Genomic DNA, 19,409 nt, shown 5'->3' with positions numbered 1-19,409 from the left:
TAAGAATTACCAAAAAGGTTAAAAAATAAAAGAAATCGGGGAAGCCGTCTAGACAATAGTCTAGAATCTAGATAATCTAGCAAATCGGTTCTTTGTAAAAAAAAAACAATTGAAACAGTTAACAGCGTTCTTTAATTGAAACGTTTAGCGGTGATTAGCTGTTTTATTTGAAGCGAAATTTTTAGTTTTTACAAAGTATTAGCCGTTTTCCTGTGGGAACTACTGCTCGTACCGGGATAAGAATGTAGCTTTCTAAGAGTTTAAGATTTGTTTAAATCGGTTTTGTAGTTTTTTAGAACAAATATAACAGATACTTAGAATATAAGTTAGAACTTAGAATATAAGTTACGTTTCAGGAGAACAATTATAATTTTTAAATAACATGGGCTAAACCAAAAATAATTCTTCTAAGTAGGTACCTACAATTCTTCTCTAAAGTTTCAAATTGTTTTAAATAATTTCAAAACAAATAAAGCTTGATAGTAATTTTGTCTTTGACTTTGAAAAACAAAGATAGCAGTTACATGTAAAAATATCCTTGTAATTACATGTTATACTTAAAAAAAATGTTATCATTTTGACCATATACGAACTTTACAATACCTAGAACATTATCTTTTAAGGTCAAGAACTCAAAAAGAAATAATAATTATAATTGTGTAATAGAAGTTGAATAACTATATTTACATAATTTGTAAACTGATAAGTAGGTATGTACATATGTACAATGTTTATCTATAAAATTATTTTCGGAAATAGGTACTTATGGGTCATTTAAATCTGCATTGAAAAAGAGCAAAACTGGAAATTGTTGTCAAAAATTGACGTTAAACTCCTTTTTACCGTGCCATTGTGACGAAATATTTTTAAGCATTTTTATTTATTTTTACTTAGCATTAAAACCTTTTTTAGTCTTAACGAAGGGCCTAGTAATTTTATTGCTCTCCGATTGACCCTTATTTAATTTCCTTTCAACCCTTTATAATATTTATTTATTTGTACAAATCAGCTTGAGCACATGTCATGCCGAGGTCAATGGCCGGCAGGTGGCGCTCAGCTGACGCGGTCTCACTGACGGAACTGCGCATGCGTGGTCACACACTATAGTGAGTACCTACTATAGTTGTTGTTTTGAGGAGTATTTCAAACTAAGAAGGGGTTTGTGTATTATTTATTATGTGGTAAGTTATCTATTTAAGTTTGTTACTTGTTACCAAAGACTATAATGTGGTTAAGTATTTACTTTATGGTTATTTCAGTAAAGCTAATATTTTACAGAAGTTTTGGCACAAATAAACATCGTGTATACAAAATAGCTTACTTTAATTTGAGTATTTGACCTTTCAAAAAAGTGTTGTCACCTATTTTGAATACCACACATGAAAATTCTGCAAAAGCAACAAAAATTTTTTTTTTCCATCATAATCCAGGCAATAGGCATCCATTTATTCTCATCGACTGTATAGGAAAATTATATTTAAAGTATACACCCTTTTTACCTACACTGTATCATACCATACCTAACTTCACTCCCACAAAACCGACCTACAAGTTCCCACAACACTACAAAACAAAAGCTTAGTTCACACAGTGTAGGTCAAACGTGTACGACCGCACCTGACGGACACATGTTATAACGGTCGACCCTAGGGCTCCGATTCTAAACACGTTGTCCGAGAATCCGTATTACTGTACCCCGTGAATTGATAGACGTAATCGGCCCGTGAGTTCATAGCTTTATTTGTGCTGATTTCGAATAGCCTTTGAGTTCTAAATACAAAATGGCTGCGGCTGCTTTTGTATTTAGAATATTGATTTCAAATTTGAATTTGGAACTTGGTCATAAGAACGATGTTATTTGTTTTTTTTTTTTTGTCAAGTCTGTCAGTTCCAAATTACAATGCATTTAGAGCAAAGAGTGTCTATAGAGTTTCTTGCCGGCTCTTCTCCGTGAGACCATCTTTTTGGAACCGTGCAAATAGTGTGACGTTTCATAATAATATGTGCCTGCAAAGGCCTATGTGAAATAAAAAGATTTTGATTTTAAGTCTGAAAAACTACAACTAAAAAGACTTGCAATAACCTTAAAACTTTTTGATTATTATTTTCAATTTCTCTAAGTATTTTATGAGAACACCTGAAAAGTGTACAAACAAATTGGTGCAAATTAAAAATAACTAAACAAGCTGTCTAGTTTGAAACTGTTTCAATCAACCCATTTATATACGGATTAAATAATAATTTAAGATTAATAAACATTTACTGCAGATACCAAACAAGAGTGGAACGGATAAGGCCTAGTTACAACTATTAAACCGTAAATATCGTAAAACCGGTTTTCAATCATGTACGGTTTTTATTTGTACGGGCTAAGTCGTAGTGATATTTAGGAAACGTGATCGACAGAAAATTAAAAGAATTTCAGTATATAATCTAATAAAATATATAATCCAACTATAAAAAGATACCTCACTTCACAATACATTATACTACTGAACTAATGAACAGACTTTCATGCAGTTTTCACTAATAGTTAGTGAGATTCATGATTAAGGTTTTAATATAACATAAGTTCATTTCATACCCGTTCAAAGCCAGGGCGGATTGCTATAGTATAAAAGATCTTATCAAGGCTAGACAGTTGTGTCAACAAATCGCACGTATTACGGTAATCCTACGATTAGTAAACGGATATTATTGTTTGTTTATAAATAGATATGTACGTGATAATCGCTTGTCTAGTCGTGTTGTCAATATCATAGACCGTTTCGAATATTATCTATTTGTTTTTAAGGGGACATTGATAGGCTAATCACTGATAAAGGTGCTTGTTTTTAACGACGTCAAAAATCATCATTTGATCCCGCTGCGCTGTGGGTTAGCAGCGGTGAGGGAGTGTCAGACTCTTACTGGACTAAAAACCGTCGTGTTTCGTCGTCCTTAGGCCTTTTATGTAACAGGGCCGCGATAACTCTTTCGAACAATCCCGCAGCCACTGATAAAGGTGCTTCGAAAATGCCTTTAGTTGTTCAGGGGTATTATTTAAATTGATGTATTTGCTACTGATCTATACAACCTTTTACGATTGCCCATTCTATCTCCTTCTAACAAATTATTTAGCAGGAAACAACGAAAAATAGTTCTGCTTCAGTTTATACTGAAAGTTTTGACTCTAGTTCTATGTTGATAGGGTCCAAAAGAGAAGCTTAGAAGTGCAAAAAACAAAAAATTTAAGGGTAAAGTAGTAATTACAAAGGCGGATATCAAAATAATAATTATCTTTCAGGCGCCAATCATCCAATCACGTGTTTTTATCAATAAATCCGTTGTTGGTTTATTATAAATATACTTTCTCCGTATTAATCATATTTGCATAAAGATATAAAAGATTGGGTTACGATATATCATCGGCTTAGATGACGTCAATACTGATTTCTTTATCTAGATTTAAATATGATTAGCTTTATCATGTCAATCATGTTGTTATCCGACTGCAGCAAAATACCCTTTTATGCATTTGTCAACGAATTATTCAGTATTCCTAAATAGACTTGGGTATAGCCATGGTATAGATTACCTATGCACCAGATTAACATAAATAAGTAGGTATAGGCTACTTTTATTAGGCTAGTTAGGTTATAGTCCGGGAAGAGGTTCCATGGTGCAACTAGGATTAATAGGTAGTGAAGAAAGGAGTAGTTAAGTTTCCAGTCAAAAACACGTCGAAAAAAATTATGTATCGAGGCAAATAATGGTCAAATGTAGATCCAAAAGGGTACTTTATGTACTTATATTTTAATACATGAATTATAAGGTTATGAAGAATTATTATCAAAATGCACTTCTACTCTATCTTCACAATGCACAATGATATGATATGGAACAGGTTTCGATGCGCTTCGACGGCACCTTCGTCCAATGATTAGTTCACAGCTCAAACAGGATGTGTGACGATCACTGAACACCCCACAATACATTAAGTATATTCACTACCAAGCTGTATGTTGGACAAACAACGTTGGCCAGTGTTGGATCCAAAAGTCATGCGGCTTGACGTTACTGAATCAGACTTTATTATTCGTGCCTCTGCAGGGCACAGGCACTCTTCTCATACAGAGAAGGAACGAGCTGTAATTATCAGGCTTGCTTAAGGCGGATTTATGTTTTCATTCAGCCTACTAGTTTAGCTTTGCTCACGATTTTCCTTTGCTAAAAGTCAATGCGCTCTGAAAGTGGTGCAATTCGCTCTCCAACACACATGTGCGATGTGAGTATGGGCAAGTCTTCCCTATCTTGGGGAAAAGCTGGCCTTTCTAAAGCAGTGGACGTTATTTAGGCCATGACAACGTAAGTCAATGGCGTCCCCCTTTATAAGAACTAAGAACTTCTACGCCAGCTATGTACAACTTGTTTCCATTAAAATCCCGCCAAAGTTGTTCCATATTATACCAAGTTCAATGTTTGTCCCAACAAAAGCCAACTTTTATGACTGGCTTGCAGTACCACAATGTTTGGCCAGATGTTTGTAAACTCAGTAGGTATGAGCATAATATGGTAAACGTCACGGTTCGTGATTTCCGAAGGGAATCTGCAATGGAGCCGTGTTGAAAGTAAAAAGGTTATAACTACATGTTCATTTGTAAACTGATACGCTTTTCTGAGCTAAGAGTATGTTCAATCATGAGTAAAGTTTACATGCATTTTGTAATGGTTAGAAGATTATTATGCAAATCTCAGTTCCCAATTTGGTATGTTAGAGTCGGCTTCCAATCTAATCAGATGCAGCTAAGTGCCAGTCTCTTTAATTTAGCGTCTACCTTTCTAACGTCTTCACCCGATACCCCTTGGCAAGACTGGTGGTTGGCCATTCTGGCTTTTGATTGGCAAAGATGGATCAAAGAACAGCTGGGACTTACGATGTATCGTGTCTCTGTCTCCCATTAGAAAATGCTAGTTATATTCTTGAATATACCTTGAATAATTGCTCAAAAGCCGTCGTAATTAGGGTCAGAAGGAATGTAATCCGTGTCGCTGGCTGCCACTAATTACTTCAATGAGCAGCTTCACGTGTGACGGATTACGTTAACGATAAATACCGCGGTTTTATAGACTTGAATTATATTAGTCCAGTATTAGTGTGGAGAAATCATCGGTTATAACTTATAATTATCGAATGAAATATGGATGGACAGCTAAGTGTTATTTACCTAAATTCGTGTGCTTGGTACTATGAGCGCTAGTACCTGAACTAATATGTAACCAGACGTAGGACAATCCGTTATGCCTAACCAAGAATTTCAAAAAAATATGGTAAACCTGTGAGGCACAAAGGATTTTTGCGCAGCTCAAAGAATCTTTGGAATAGGGCAACGACTTACATGTACAGAAATACATGAGTAGGTAAACTTTTTGGTACTTCAACAGCGAATATCGAGATTAAAAAACCAAAGCAAAAATATATTTTTTAAGAGATACTGGTAATCTAGGATAAAAAAAATACTCAGCTATGTAAACATTAGTGTCCACTATCCAAACACAAATAATTGTTGGCATACATTACATGAAGTATTTCAATAACGTAGCGTTAAATTAACTATTTTCACATCAGAACCACTTTACTCGTTTATTTGCTGTGAAATTATGTCTGACATCGTAATCTATTTTTCGTTAGTGTGAGCTTACTGTACTCTACAGTACTTTATATGCGGATATGAAAACTATTTATTTTGGAAACTACTTATATTTATGCCTGTCTATTTATATTTCAAGCCTGTGACATTAGACCGTTTTATTAAATTACCTACGTACTATCACAGTTTCCACAAAGGTTTGTCCTGTGGGAGCTACTCCACGAACCAGGATAAAAAGTAGCCTTCCTCATTAAAAGGGCATTCTTTCTATTTGGTTCAGTAGTCCGATAATAGCGCGTTCAAACAAACTCTTCAGCTTTATAGCCTTTCTCAGTAAGATCTAAAAACCACATGCAAATCTGATTACATAAACAAACAACAACATAATCTATGCAGATCCCACACGGAAGCATTACAAGTTATTTATTACTATTACAACATAATGTTCAATGGCTGAATAACGCGTGGATATGGATCAGTCGGATGTCCGCGTATTACGTTCCTGCATAGCTGATCGATCCAAACTGTGAAGATAATACGTAATACTTCCACCTTTGAGGTAGATAGCAAACCCCAGTGTGGGCCTACCAGGGCCAAAGCCTACCTGCCTGCGGGATGGTTCGAAAGAGTTACCGCGACCCTGGTACATAAAGGGTTTCAGAAGGAACATGATGGGTTAAAAAATATAGATAGTTATGGGTGTATAGATACCACAGAGGAAGGAAAGATGAGCATAGAAGCCGTAAGGCAGGTAGGTCAGGCGTCTTCTTGGGACATTTATTGGGACAAATAAATAAGAAGATACGAGTGAATCTCGAAGAATTTACAGAAAATGGGGACTATGCTTGCGGAACTATATGATAGAATGTTCCTCGCTCTCTGAACATCACCACACCTTGGCACGCTACTTTTTTTAGGAGATTTGCAGTAATGCCATCTCCGCTCATCATTTTGTTTTCCATGGTAGATACTTAGTTTATACACAAAGTATTTACTGAATTGTATAGGAAAAGTTTGAGAGAGACAATGATACATTTTCCATTGGAAGTCGCGCTTACTAAGTACGCGTTGTCCTCAATAAACTTTACTAATCTAAAGTTAGCCTCGCTCCATGGCAGTAGGTCACTTGCAAAGTATACTATGTCATTTGTAACTAACTTCAGACTAGCAAAGCTAGTCAACTGTAGGTACTACCCAGGTAGGAAAGTTTTCGAACGTACATGGAAAGTACAGAAAAACAGATTAGTTTGGGTCAGTAAGTTATGGACACACTCAGAGACATTTAATGGTTACTAAAGCCGATCCTTAGCGCAGAATTTTTATGAGAATCTGTCATTAAGGAGTGACTTAAGTAATCATTAAATGGGCGGGGGTAAGCCCCGCACTCAGAGACATTTAGAGTTTTACCAATCGAAAGCAATAGTCAATTTCGTCATACATACTTTAAAATTCCCATCTTAAAATGTTATAAATAAGACCAGCGTTGAATTATTGTTTTAAGTTTGTGTTTACAAAGCCGTTCAAAATTCCTTTTAGCATTTAATAAAGAGGAAGTCAAAACATGGTTGTGGTTACTTTATTATAATAACTGTGCCTACGAGGAAACGGCTGAGAAAATTGGCACGACACCAAGGATTATTATAGCTATATACTTCCTAAGCAGGAATAGATAAGTGTAAGAGCTTTATAAAACCACTTTTGGCATTATAATCAAAATTTTAAACGCACAGAGGACCAATTAAGTGGTGGCCCAAGTTTTTTAATTATGTATAGAAATGTCCCTACTGTTAAGCTATGGCCGAAGGACAACGATACTTTTTGAATATTTATCATCAAAATTAAATCATAAAGATTTTAACCATCTTTTTTATGTAATTATTTAGTTAATTACACCTAAAGCTTCTGTTGAAGCTGTGCAAAATAATCAAATGTCTAAATTAGAAGACATGTGAAAATTCCAACTGATAAGATCTGTTGTATTACAAAAACAATGTTTAAGATCTTTTACATTATTACTTTTCTACATAACAGATGTAAAACGACCATAGACACGGACCTACCAATTAAATTGTCTAAAAAAGTTTCGTAATTAGATGCCATAGACAACAACTATCTCAAACAAAATGGCTGCTCACATCAACACGTTATTTAAAACTCCACGGTGTGTAAAAAGTGTATCCGAAACATAAGAAATTAAATGGTGATGGGCGCGAAAGTTATGGCGGGTTCCGTAGATAGATTTTAATTATAGCCCGCTAGAATTGTTTTTGGGCTGCACTGTCATAAAGTATTAAGTTTTATAACATGTTAGTTATTTTGGTTTCATGAGAGATCAAAGCGGAACAAAAGATTTTGATGTGCGTTGGAAATATGTATTTTCAAACAAAAAAGAGAGAGACCCATTTATTGTAAGGGCGTAGCTTGATAAAAAAAGAAAAAGGTAATTCCATGGGCATTGCATTTTCAGAAAAATGCTCCGATAATCTCGAGATCTCGCCCGATCACCACGCGGAAACAAAAGAAAAACAATCGTATGCCTTATAAACAGCCGATGGTCTCTTCAAAACTTCTCATGTAAGTAGTTTTTCATTGAAAAGTAGCTACATATATTTCTCTTTTATCGTATTCTAAACAAACTAAAGAACCCTAATTTTCTTACCCACTACGTTTGCCAAGAATACTATTACGAAATATCCCTTAACCTACATTATGGACGCGTTCATTTTATTAAAAAGTTTGTTGTGAGAGGTTTTATAGCTTCCTTGTTTGAAAGACGATGGAACGCACCTTTTGTTGCAAGAATTCCAAATTTAAAATTTTGAATGCAATTGTGGAATGTTTGTATTGTGAAGAATGCTGAATCATAGTTTTAATTTGAAAAATTTAGGAATAACGGTGAGTTTTAATTTATAATTTTGAAAATATGTCGTCTTAGTAAAAGCGGTTTTGTTAGTAAAATTAATTATAAGAACATAACTTAGGTATTTGAAAATTCGCTTGGTTTGTTATAAAATGGTATCACGCCTAATTTTATAGGTATAGTTTCTTAGTTCTCTATGCAAAAAAGACGTAATTTCCTTCTTTTAAGTTGAAACCAGATTATTAGGCTACTTCCGTCAATAGAACAATGTCCACGTAAATTTTCCGCGTAAAAAATAAAAACAAAAACTTTCATTAGTCATTCAAGCAGGTGTTGCATTTCATGACATAACCCTCCAACGCCGGCGGTTAAAACAATGAATGTTTACATAACACAGAACAAATCAATCACTATTGGATGGTGTTAAATTTGAAAATCGAAAGTGAACAATGTCCATAGATAATTGAGTTTTAGACAAGGAGGTCGTGTACCTACAGCTTTTTATTGACATTAGGTTCTGTGTAACCATAAATCATGTCTTTAGATTTACAATCGAGCTTTTATTTTTACAGTGAACTGGACTAATAAATTAGCATGAATAATAGCCATTCTTTGTGTTTAACTCGTTAAGAAATGCAAGATATGCTTTCATATAATTTGAGCGCGGCAAAATAAAACCAGTAGAAACCAAATATGCGGCGCACGTGCGCCACACAAAGAGCGTAAAAAATCCTTTCAAATCAAGACATAAAAATTCAGCACATGCTAGTACCTACTTTAGCATTGAATTGACGTGCGTTAACACAGAGTGATTGAATAAATTGATGGTTATCAAGCGTTCATTCTTTCGTTCACGAAATCAGTCTGTAGCCAAGTGAATGATATAATATCGTCTGAACAGTGCTTATTTTACCGGTCTGCGAGCAACCGCTATACGGTCACGGTTGGCGGCGGTCTTACGGTTTGCGGTAACCGCGTCAACCCCGACACAGCGCAAACGAGCGCAAAAGGTTATGGTTTTTTTCTCGAGCAACCAGCAGCGTTCGACGGGTTAATGAGCAAGCTAGAACAATTGTTTGTTATGAAGTTTATGATCATTAACTAAGCAAGCGACGAGGAAAGTAGGATATTTTTTCATTGTGAGAAAAAATGGTGTGTTGAATTTCATGATTGTGTAAAACTGGGAGGCGTTGTGTGGGCTCGACCGTGACTAGACCACCCACTTTACTTGAATGGTGTAAATCGTTTAGATTCTGACTTCGGACCACGTCTCCGCTTGCAAGCTCTACTGAATTGGGTCCAGGAAAAAATGATCTTTTTAATCCACATAATTTGACTTCTGTGTAGATATATGAATGGAGAAGGAGAGCCAGATCAAAGAAACTATGGATGGGTTGTCAGAAAGATGGCGGATCACAGAGAGAGAGAGAGAGAGAGGAATGGCACCGCGAAATGTAATACCAATAATAAACCCCTAAGAACAGATCAAGAAGAAGATATTTACACATCTGTCTACCAGAATTGGAGATTTACTAAAATATATTCAATTCATTTTATTTCCATACTATGTGGCAATAGGTATGGATGACATCTTAAATACATTCTTGCATCTCCCATCACGCGGATCGCATCCAGTCGAATTGTATTCACCTTGAATCGATCAGTAAGTCAATCGGGTGCGCAGGCGCAAGTTGTCCGTGAAATACGTCAGCCATTTTAATTGTAGCCGTTTCGTGACGCTAGTGGTTTTGATCTGAACCGATTCGGGCAATAAATCGTTGAACTATTTATGAAACTGTACCATTGTTGCTGTATACGATAAAATGAATGTGTAATACAATAAAGAGGAAACATTTTTCTGTTTGATATTTGTGCCGTAAAGGCTCCGAAAGTAAGAAACTGATTAGAAAAATTTTTGCTCTGTTGGAAGGACTCTTCCCGAATAGCATATAGATCCTGGTACGAGCAGTAGTTCCCAAGAAACCGCGGGAAAACGCCTAGTTACCTATCTAGAAGTAGGTACATCTCTTATTGATGAACTCTTTCAGTTTTCTCTTTTGATGTAATTGATAGCCAAAGATTAACAACAATTTGCAATAAACAATTTATTTAATAAACACTAATCGCTAAAAGAGAGATTGTTTCAAATTGAAAATGTCACGTAAATGCAATACAATATGATTGATGTTATTTTAATTTACAACTATTATGATTATTACCGAGCATTTTAACCAACGCAATTTTCATATTATGTACGAAATGTTTTATTGTTTCAAATTATTTCATTGAAAGATGTAATAACCGGTTATTGAAATAATTAACACGTAATTTGATAACTGGCTGTAAATTCTTGATTACTACTTTTTCTTTCGTCATATTTTAAAATTCGAGCGTAATAGGGTTAATATTACAAAAAATAAAAATATATGAAAATATATTGTGAAATAAAAATAAAATTGTGAATATTTCAGTTAAAAATGTTTTTTTGACTTGAAGCTTCATGCTGGCTTCTGTTTTATTGATTCTTTTCTTCTACTAAAAAAAAAGATTCTTACACTATTTGTCACTGTTGCAGAATTGAATTTGATAGTGTTAATTAAATCTCATGTAAAAAAAAAACATACTATTACATCTTTATTTACTGATTAATCAATCATCAAATAAATAGTTAATATAGAATTAAAAAAAAAACAGTATAAAGTATTGAGAAGCCCCTTGTTTTTTAATTAACATGTTTTTTATCCCAAACCAAAAGAGTTTATAATACCTAGAGTTTTATACCTCGGTAACCAGGTACATGCATTTACAAGTTCCAATTCCCATTAAGGCATAGTGATGTGCAACGTGTAACCCTAATCTGCAGTTACAACACTAGGAAATGCGGAGTTGCGTGCTCGATATGACCTCTCGATAACCTTACCAGTCTCGCAATATTTCAATAATAGTCTAATCATAAATGTTCTACGAAGCTTCGGTTACATCAAATAAGGAACTTTCGACTTCTAGGAATATTACTTAGGCATTTCGCCGAATAATAAAAATAAATCAATAAATAGGTATTATTGTAGTGAAATTGCATTTCAAATGTTGACTTATTATACCTATGTATTGCCAATATGATATTTTATTGCTTATATATAAGTATTAAAGGATTTTTTGCCGCCTTTTTAAACCATAGGTAGGTACGCCATATTTGTTTTCAACATGCTTCAACTTTTTCGCGCGCATTTCGCGTCATAGACAAAAAAAGTACAAATTCCTTCCATAGACAACAGTGATATAAAACCTAAACTCTTCAAAGCAATTAAAAACAACCAGTCAATAAATCAACTGTTAGCAGTTATATTAAATGAGAGTAATTAAGAAGCTGTGCTGTTGCAAGCTACGTTCTCATCAAGTTCCCATACACGGAGTATGGAAAAATGAGCGGAGATGCCATAATGCAGGTAGGTCAGATGCCTTCTTTTAGGTCAAATACGTAGAATGGGCATGACCAAAACGATCAGTTGCGAGTGAACCAACGAGGTATTCGGGTTCTTTAGGACATCTGTCAATGATTTTTGATATTACATAAATAGGGGCGGGTTCCAAAGAAGGCTACTTTCTTAGGAGATTATCCGTATGTCACCTTTTTTATGGGAAATCATCAAATAACTCCTCCCGCTGTGGGTTAGCAGCGTGAGGGAGTGTCAGACTCTTACTGACTAAAACACATCATGTTCCTTCCTAGGCCTTTTATGTACCAGGGCCGCGGTAACTTTTTCTAACAATCCCGCAGCCCTATGAGTATGGCACCTCCGCTATTAATTTTGTTCATCGAGTTCCCATACGATTCGCCATGCCACTTCAGTTTAATGACGACCGGGTGTTAACGAGCTTCTTTAACCACTATTTCTTAGTAATAAATTATCTATGTGATGTTCAGTAGAGTTGTTACTTGAAAGTGTAGTTTGTACGTGTGTGGAACAAAATTGGAATTATGGTATTAATTACATACAAGTTTAAAACAGTCAATGAAGTCTTATTAGTATTATTTGCAAACTAGATGGAATTCAAGGTCTATAAGAGTTTCCCATTTCCGATTCGCTACTCATCAGAAAGCGCCTAAGACCACCTTTCATCAACAAGACAATATTATGACTATAACCTCCTTCCTCAAATCGAGAAAACATTTCAAAATGTGCAATTTCATCGATTACAAAAACATTTATCGATCAATCAACGTCATATCGATATACGTCGAAATTCTCCTGCATAAGCAATAATATTACAAAGGAAAATTTCGTAATTAGCCACCATTGACTGCACGATCATATTTCGTTAACAAATTGACGAACAAAGGCGTGTTTCTGTTCACATCCGCGTTTGTGGACCACTCAGGAAGTTTGTTCTCGCTACCAATAATATCAATCATAATCTGACAAAGTTGCGCTTGCGTTTCGTTCACAGACGTCTTTGTAGTTGTTGTAGTTATTTTATTGAATCTAATAACTGATTTCATAAAACGTTTTGACCATGAAATTAAATTAATCTTCTTGATTTACTAACAATTGACTCAATATGTCACCATGGTCCATCGCTGACAGACTAATAATTTCAATAAAAAGTTGAATTGTAGTTTTTGTCGGAGCAATCGATATCATTTATCACTCCACTGCAATTAAAGTACATGGAACTCTCTAACAGCCATGACAAAAAAGGCGGTACGATTTGAAAATCGAACGCTAGCCGCAACCAATCAAGGATGACGGTTGCAGCTGCGTTCAGGAATTCGTTGAGAAATCGCCGCGCTTTGAATAATTTATCATTAGAACGTCAACGCGTCTAACGCTCAGTCAACGGGTTCAATGAGCATTTGTTATGAGTTTATGACTATTGCTTATGAATATTAAGTTGTAACCATCTAAGAACCAGTCATTGGACTCACTGGCAACTTTTCAAGCTTCCTTTGAAATTAGATGTCAATTTTATTCATAGACTTCAAGATTGCAGTGTTGGACGTGGTCGATGACATAAACAATATCCATAAGGATCATCAAGTTTCTTTGGTATAAGTTTTTGTCGTTACGGAACATCGCGCGAGTTAGCGACTCGAAACCAAGTATGAGCGTTCCGTCAGGAGGTCCGCAAGAAGTATGGGCCACAAGCGTATACTTGTGCTCTGAATATAGTTGCATACCGCCATCGTGTGTTGCGATAACCAGCATTGTCTTGGACATAGGGCATTACAAAAAAGTTTGCATATTTCTGAACCTTCTTTCATCAAAATACAAGACCGAGTCAAATCCTTATAAAAGTTCTTAGTTTAATTTTTATTCTGTTTAAGATAAGACCCGAATTTGGCAACAAGTCGTGGTCTTGAAAACAATGTTCTTATTAGTGGTGCGTCACCAAATTTGGCTGGATGACCTTAATGGGATAATCTTGCAGCCGGTTCCTCGACACGAAATTTTGAACTGCATCGCATACACAGGTATAAATTTTTGAAGTCACAATTTAAAACAGGTCTCAGGTCTGATTCTGAGTTTTAGTCAGATGATCCTTTTAGGCTATAAGCATGTATTATTCCGAAGATAGTTGTGTCACTTGAAGCAAAATACTATTGAAGTATGCTTTTGAATTTATTGTGATTGACTACTACATAGTAAGTATTCTTTCTTTAGGTATCTTTGGGACCTTCCTTGTATTATCGATAATTGTTAGGTAGCCATTGTTATATGTGATCGTAAATTTGGAATAGCTACGGGATCACGAGTGGCTATCTCTTCATTATTATTCTCAGCTTATTGTCGATATTATATGCAAAACAATCATCTTTAAATTCAAGGTTTAAAACTACGTGATGATCACAAAGCCGACTTCATACTCCTTTTGTACTCGAGGTTGAATTATTATCACTTGGCAACCAATATTTGGCTTACAATTATTTGGTAAGGGAATGGGTGTTTGTTCTTGTTATTTGAGTTTATTGTGAAGAATACGAATAAGCTCTTTTACTTCTTTTACGTCTGAAATGATGTTCCAAAATAACTCAAGATGGGGTGAAGCTTTGCTTAAAACAGTTTCTATACATTTTGTCATATTTGCTATATATTTACAAAACAAGCAGCGGCACTGTCACCTACATCTCACACGAAGCGAGCTCTACCCAAGGAAAGTTTCGCCATAACTTTTTAACGGTCTAGGTCAACATGCCGACTGGTCTGGTCAGTTCTGTTCTTCATAGTAAACTTTTAAAATTAACATCTCCCTTGATATGGAAAATTAACTCATAGTTTATTTTAGAATTCGTTTTGCAAAACAGCTTTCACTTTCCCGCCAATCCGATCCCGCCATCTTGACTAAATGTCACTTTGACAGTTGTACTTCAGGCAAAGACAACACCGTACTCATCCAAGGTATGTAAAAAAAGGAGCTTTCACAAACCGGCAAAAGTATTCCATACAAAATATACAAACAAAGACACGGCCTCAAAGGATGTAGAACCGGTTCCTTATATGTAATGGCAACTGATTCGTGATACCGCTCGGCATCCGAGGAATGCCGACGGGCAATGCTGGCCGCTTTATGATTAGAACGGATAATAACAACACGACTGCATTTTAAGATAACGATTGTGTTTTTGTATAATCGATAAGAATTAGCCATTCGATTTTTTTAAATCGATCCTCGCTTTTTATGATTTTGCGTGAGCGGTGTGGAATTTTTGTTGAACCAAAAAGGTTTTAAGCCGGAAGTTTTGGATGTAAACTTCGGCATCGCCTACAAAGGTGTGTTTAAGGTTAATTAATTACTCAGAAATAATTATTATGAGTATATTTTATACAGTAGGTACGCTTGCGTTTCTTGTTACATCTAAAAAGGAAAAGGTTCCTTTAGTGGTCAGAATAGTATACAGTATCAAGGAAGATAAAAAGTCTTACATATTTATGTAGTTGTACTTATTTTGCGCTGGCAACAAACAAATAACAATAAACACATTCGTTACAGACGGACAATCAAATGGCAAAGCACCATACAGTCACGTCGTGTATAGGTCACAGACGATACTTCCTTTATCTATCGGACGCTGCCAGTGAATAATTGTCTACAATATTAAAAACAAATTAAACTAAGACTTGCCTAATCTCCGCCGGCCAGACATTTATCATCACCAATCACAGCACTTCACATCACTAAAACCCGCGAAAACCTACATCGTATTCGATTTTTGAATTTATATTTCGAATTATGATTTGGAGACAAAAGACGCGCGTTCCTAGTCATACCTCGCGTTCGACTCATAAAGTATATGGTTGAACTAAAGTGATGTGAATTGTGAATCACTTTAGTCTATTAATATGCGTAGCGAGTGACCGATGTCAAGAGCAAGGATCGCTGTTTGTATACTAGTGTTCCGACGCCCCACACTAATGGTTCTTATGTAAATATTTCGTATGTTATACATATGTCAGATTATGTAAGCTATTTATTATTTAATATACACGTAACACGTGCTTCTTGACAGCAAAAACGTGAGAAATAATTATTTTATTATGTGTTAAAAGAGAAGTATTGATTACATGACTTTAGGAAGCAAGAACTGTTAACCAATTTTATTAGGTACATTGTCATAATACGATATAAGAAAATATACGTACTTCATTGAATTAATTAACAGCTGTACTTTTTGTAGAACTGGACTAAGGAAACGATTAGAAGTGTATAGAATGATTTAGAAAATTGAGTTAACAATTAAGGAATATAATAGAGTTCCTACAAATACACTACAACAGTAGTATTTTTTTTTGTTTTGATAAGTTAATTAGTGGGTTCTACTCCAATTTCGTAGCATCGTGTAATTGCTCATTTACTCAAAGGCACACCCTTACAGTAGTTATTTTTTATTTAAATCTACATTTAAAAAATAATATTTATTTTAACAATAATAATAAAAAAGAACAGTTATTTGTATCTGGCGCGTAACTGTTACTCCGCGAACGCTTGCAAAATAACCGCAGACACAGATCACGTAGTTACTTTATACCTGTTATTTTGTATCAGTTATTTTGTCATCGCTGTTATTATTGGGAGTAATCACGAGTTGTAATGAACGTAGATTGTGTTCTAATGTTGACCAATCAATTTATGTGAAAAATTAACTTTTGTTACAAATGCAGTTTCTATTGCTTCATTATGATACGGAAGTGCCATAGCATAGAGGATATAAAATTGAGAGAAAAAATACATTTATAGTAACTCGATAAACCAACTAATGGGGAAGGCGCATCCCTAACCGAATCCCTTCTTTAAATTGAAAAAAAAAAAACAGTCTTTGCACAGCTTAGCCGTTTTCCCTCGTCCAGTCGGAACTATTGCCCGTACCGGGATAAACTTTTGTTATTTTAGCAGCTTTCCAACAGTGAAATATTTCCTGGAAGCCGACCCCAACACAGTTTGGAAAAGGCTAGGCAGATGATGATGACATTAGTCTTTTCTTTTATAATATTGCCAAAAGAAATTCAAATATTTCAAATTCGTAAGTACTCTCAATGGCTTATTATTTAACATCTTATAAGACATGTAACATCATCAACAAAAGAGCAATCTCAATAATTCGTGTAATGTCAACGGGTTCAACGACCCCACTTTCTCCCGCCATACACACTTTCTGAATTAAATGCGGCATTAAACTTAACATTATATGCTTGCTTTTGCTTCAAACAAATAAACATTTATTTCATTGTGTTATTAACAGTCTTTTAGTGACGATGAAATGATAAGAAAGGTAAAAATAAAATTATTTTGGTTCAACTTCATTTCTTTGCTAAAAAGGTGCTCTCAGATGCAGCTAATGAAAACTACGAATTAGAAACTTCTTAGTGTTTTTTTTTTAATATGAAATAGGCGATAAGTGGTCATAGCAGTAGAATGCAACGGGGAAAGATGTAAGAAGATCCCTTTATCTATCAAGTGATTTTAATGTCATCATCTCTCTATCATGTTAGACATTATAATTTATAAGGTCTAGGGTAGAGACTACCAAAATAACCAAATAACCAAAAGGTCATATTTAATACCAATTAATCAATTTGAGATGCATTCATTAAGAATCAAAAATGAAACCAACCTTACCTACCTATATTGTAACTTCAACACCATTTTCATTCTTGAATTACACTACAAGCCACAAAAAACGACCACGCCGTTTTTCACGAAAGTGTAATGCTCATCGCACATTAGTAATTTGTAACGCATTCATAAGCCAGTGAACGCATCATTAGGCGTGTTTCCTAACTTATCGAATCAATCGATTGGTAAGTTAAGCAACGGAGAACAAAGATTTATTGCAATACAAATATCATCAGATATGTACTGTTCTTAAAACAAAAGTGAATTTGTTCTTGTTGGCATTTGATTTGGCAATTTCTTATATATTGCGTACCTACTGCTTTTTATGTAATAAAAGATTTTTATAAGTAAGTAGTGAGGGGACTATCATAAAAGATTTGTTAAGTAAATAATCCTGCCTATTAACGAAGATAAGTCAACTTTAATCTAGCACACGCATTTTCACACGTATCCTGACAAACACACAACATCATTTAGTTCCATACAAATCAGAGCTTTTAATATGGGCCCTAGATAGCTGATATAAATTATTCCATCCTATCTCGTACCTCATTTACCAACCATAGAAGCAGGCACAATATTTTTTATAGTAGAAACCAATAACTTGCCCGCCTACACTCAGGATTTAAATGGCAAGCCATAGAAACCACATACAATACTAGTATAGTATACTACACTATAGTAGGTATACTTAGAGAGTTTAACCAACCGGAACCGTCATGAGCTCAAATTGCTATGCGGAAAAAGTCTGCCAAATTACGCGTGAGAGATGGACGCAACCACTAATAATAGTTCCCTCAAGCATTTTCGATCACATCGAACAGATAAAAATAGATACGTAAGTAACAAGTTATCTATTCAAAGTAGACTGAAAATCGCTCTTCACCAGTGCCTATTTAAGTATTTCAGCTGGGAAGAAGAAATTGTGGAAGAAACTCTAAAGCCAATTTTAACAGCCAAATTCTAGTTGTCAAATATAAGATTGAAATAGAGGCCCACATACATACAACTATGAGCAGTGAGCGATCTCGTACCTTTTGGCAAAGGGTAATGACGTATCCAGTTCTTTACATTGTCTAAGACCGTATACTATGTATATCCTCTACAAGGCGAACGGTAATATAAACAAAGTTAATTTAATTCTCGGATCTGGTTTTATTACTTCGCGTATACTACTTTCATTCATATCTGTTTGCAAACTTTCAGACTGATATTTTTAGCAAATTGGCGATTTAATTTTATGTTCTATTTAGTGGTCTTATTAAAAGTATACTAGACTGCCTTTTTGGTCGACCGTGGTAACTGTTCTAATATGTAAGAACCTTCTTCTTTTAATTTAGGTACACTAGTCGCAAAAAAAACCTAGTTAGTGTCACATTCATCACATTAAATAATTAAGACAGAAAAAAATTCACCACCTTTATTCCTAAAAAAGAATACAACGGAAAAAGCAGCTTTCTTAAAAAAATAACTAAAACCTACCATAGATAGGATAGAAATCCGTTCCGTCACACGTAACGCCAGGACGTTGTGAAATGGAGAAAAATGTGTCAGCCTACTTAGGAGCACGGGCGAGTGGAGACGAGCGAAAGCTAGATTATCTTAAAATAACTCACATGCACTCATGTCGATCAGCCGTTTATAGCTCATTGATATGTTTGTTTTAGCACTAGTTAATTATTTTGAAAATTGCTCTATGGTAAATAAGAGTTTCAAAGTTGTGGGTGACAGGGAAAGAAAAGTAAAAAATAAGATAACTTGACTTTTTTGAGAAATTACAGTAAAAAGTTGCTATGAATAAAATCTAT

General features: G+C 34.9%; 1 protein-coding gene across 5 annotated transcripts in view; it reads right to left on the bottom strand.

The window, feature by feature from the left end:
* Positions 1-19,409, bottom strand: part of LOC110379065 (uncharacterized protein) — a 97,463-nt gene that overhangs the window by 59,314 nt on the left and 18,740 nt on the right. Inside the window, exon 1 of one of the 5 annotated variants that reach the window (XM_049842540.2) lies at positions 15,613-15,771. The exons of the other annotated variants lie outside the window; for them this stretch is intronic. Within the exon in view, the coding sequence (XP_049698497.1) occupies positions 15,613-15,634 (22 nt within the window). The 5' untranslated portion in view covers positions 15,635-15,771. Of the gene's footprint in view, positions 1-15,612; positions 15,772-19,409 lie in introns of those variants that run through there. 5 annotated transcript variants of the gene reach the window in all.

This window comes from Helicoverpa armigera, chromosome 5 (assembly GCF_030705265.1).
Source record: "Helicoverpa armigera isolate CAAS_96S chromosome 5, ASM3070526v1, whole genome shotgun sequence".
Taxonomy (NCBI): Eukaryota; Metazoa; Arthropoda; class Insecta; order Lepidoptera; family Noctuidae; genus Helicoverpa; species Helicoverpa armigera.
The sequence above is the reverse complement of the archived record's forward strand: the minus strand, read 5'-3'. Positions and strand labels throughout refer to the sequence as shown.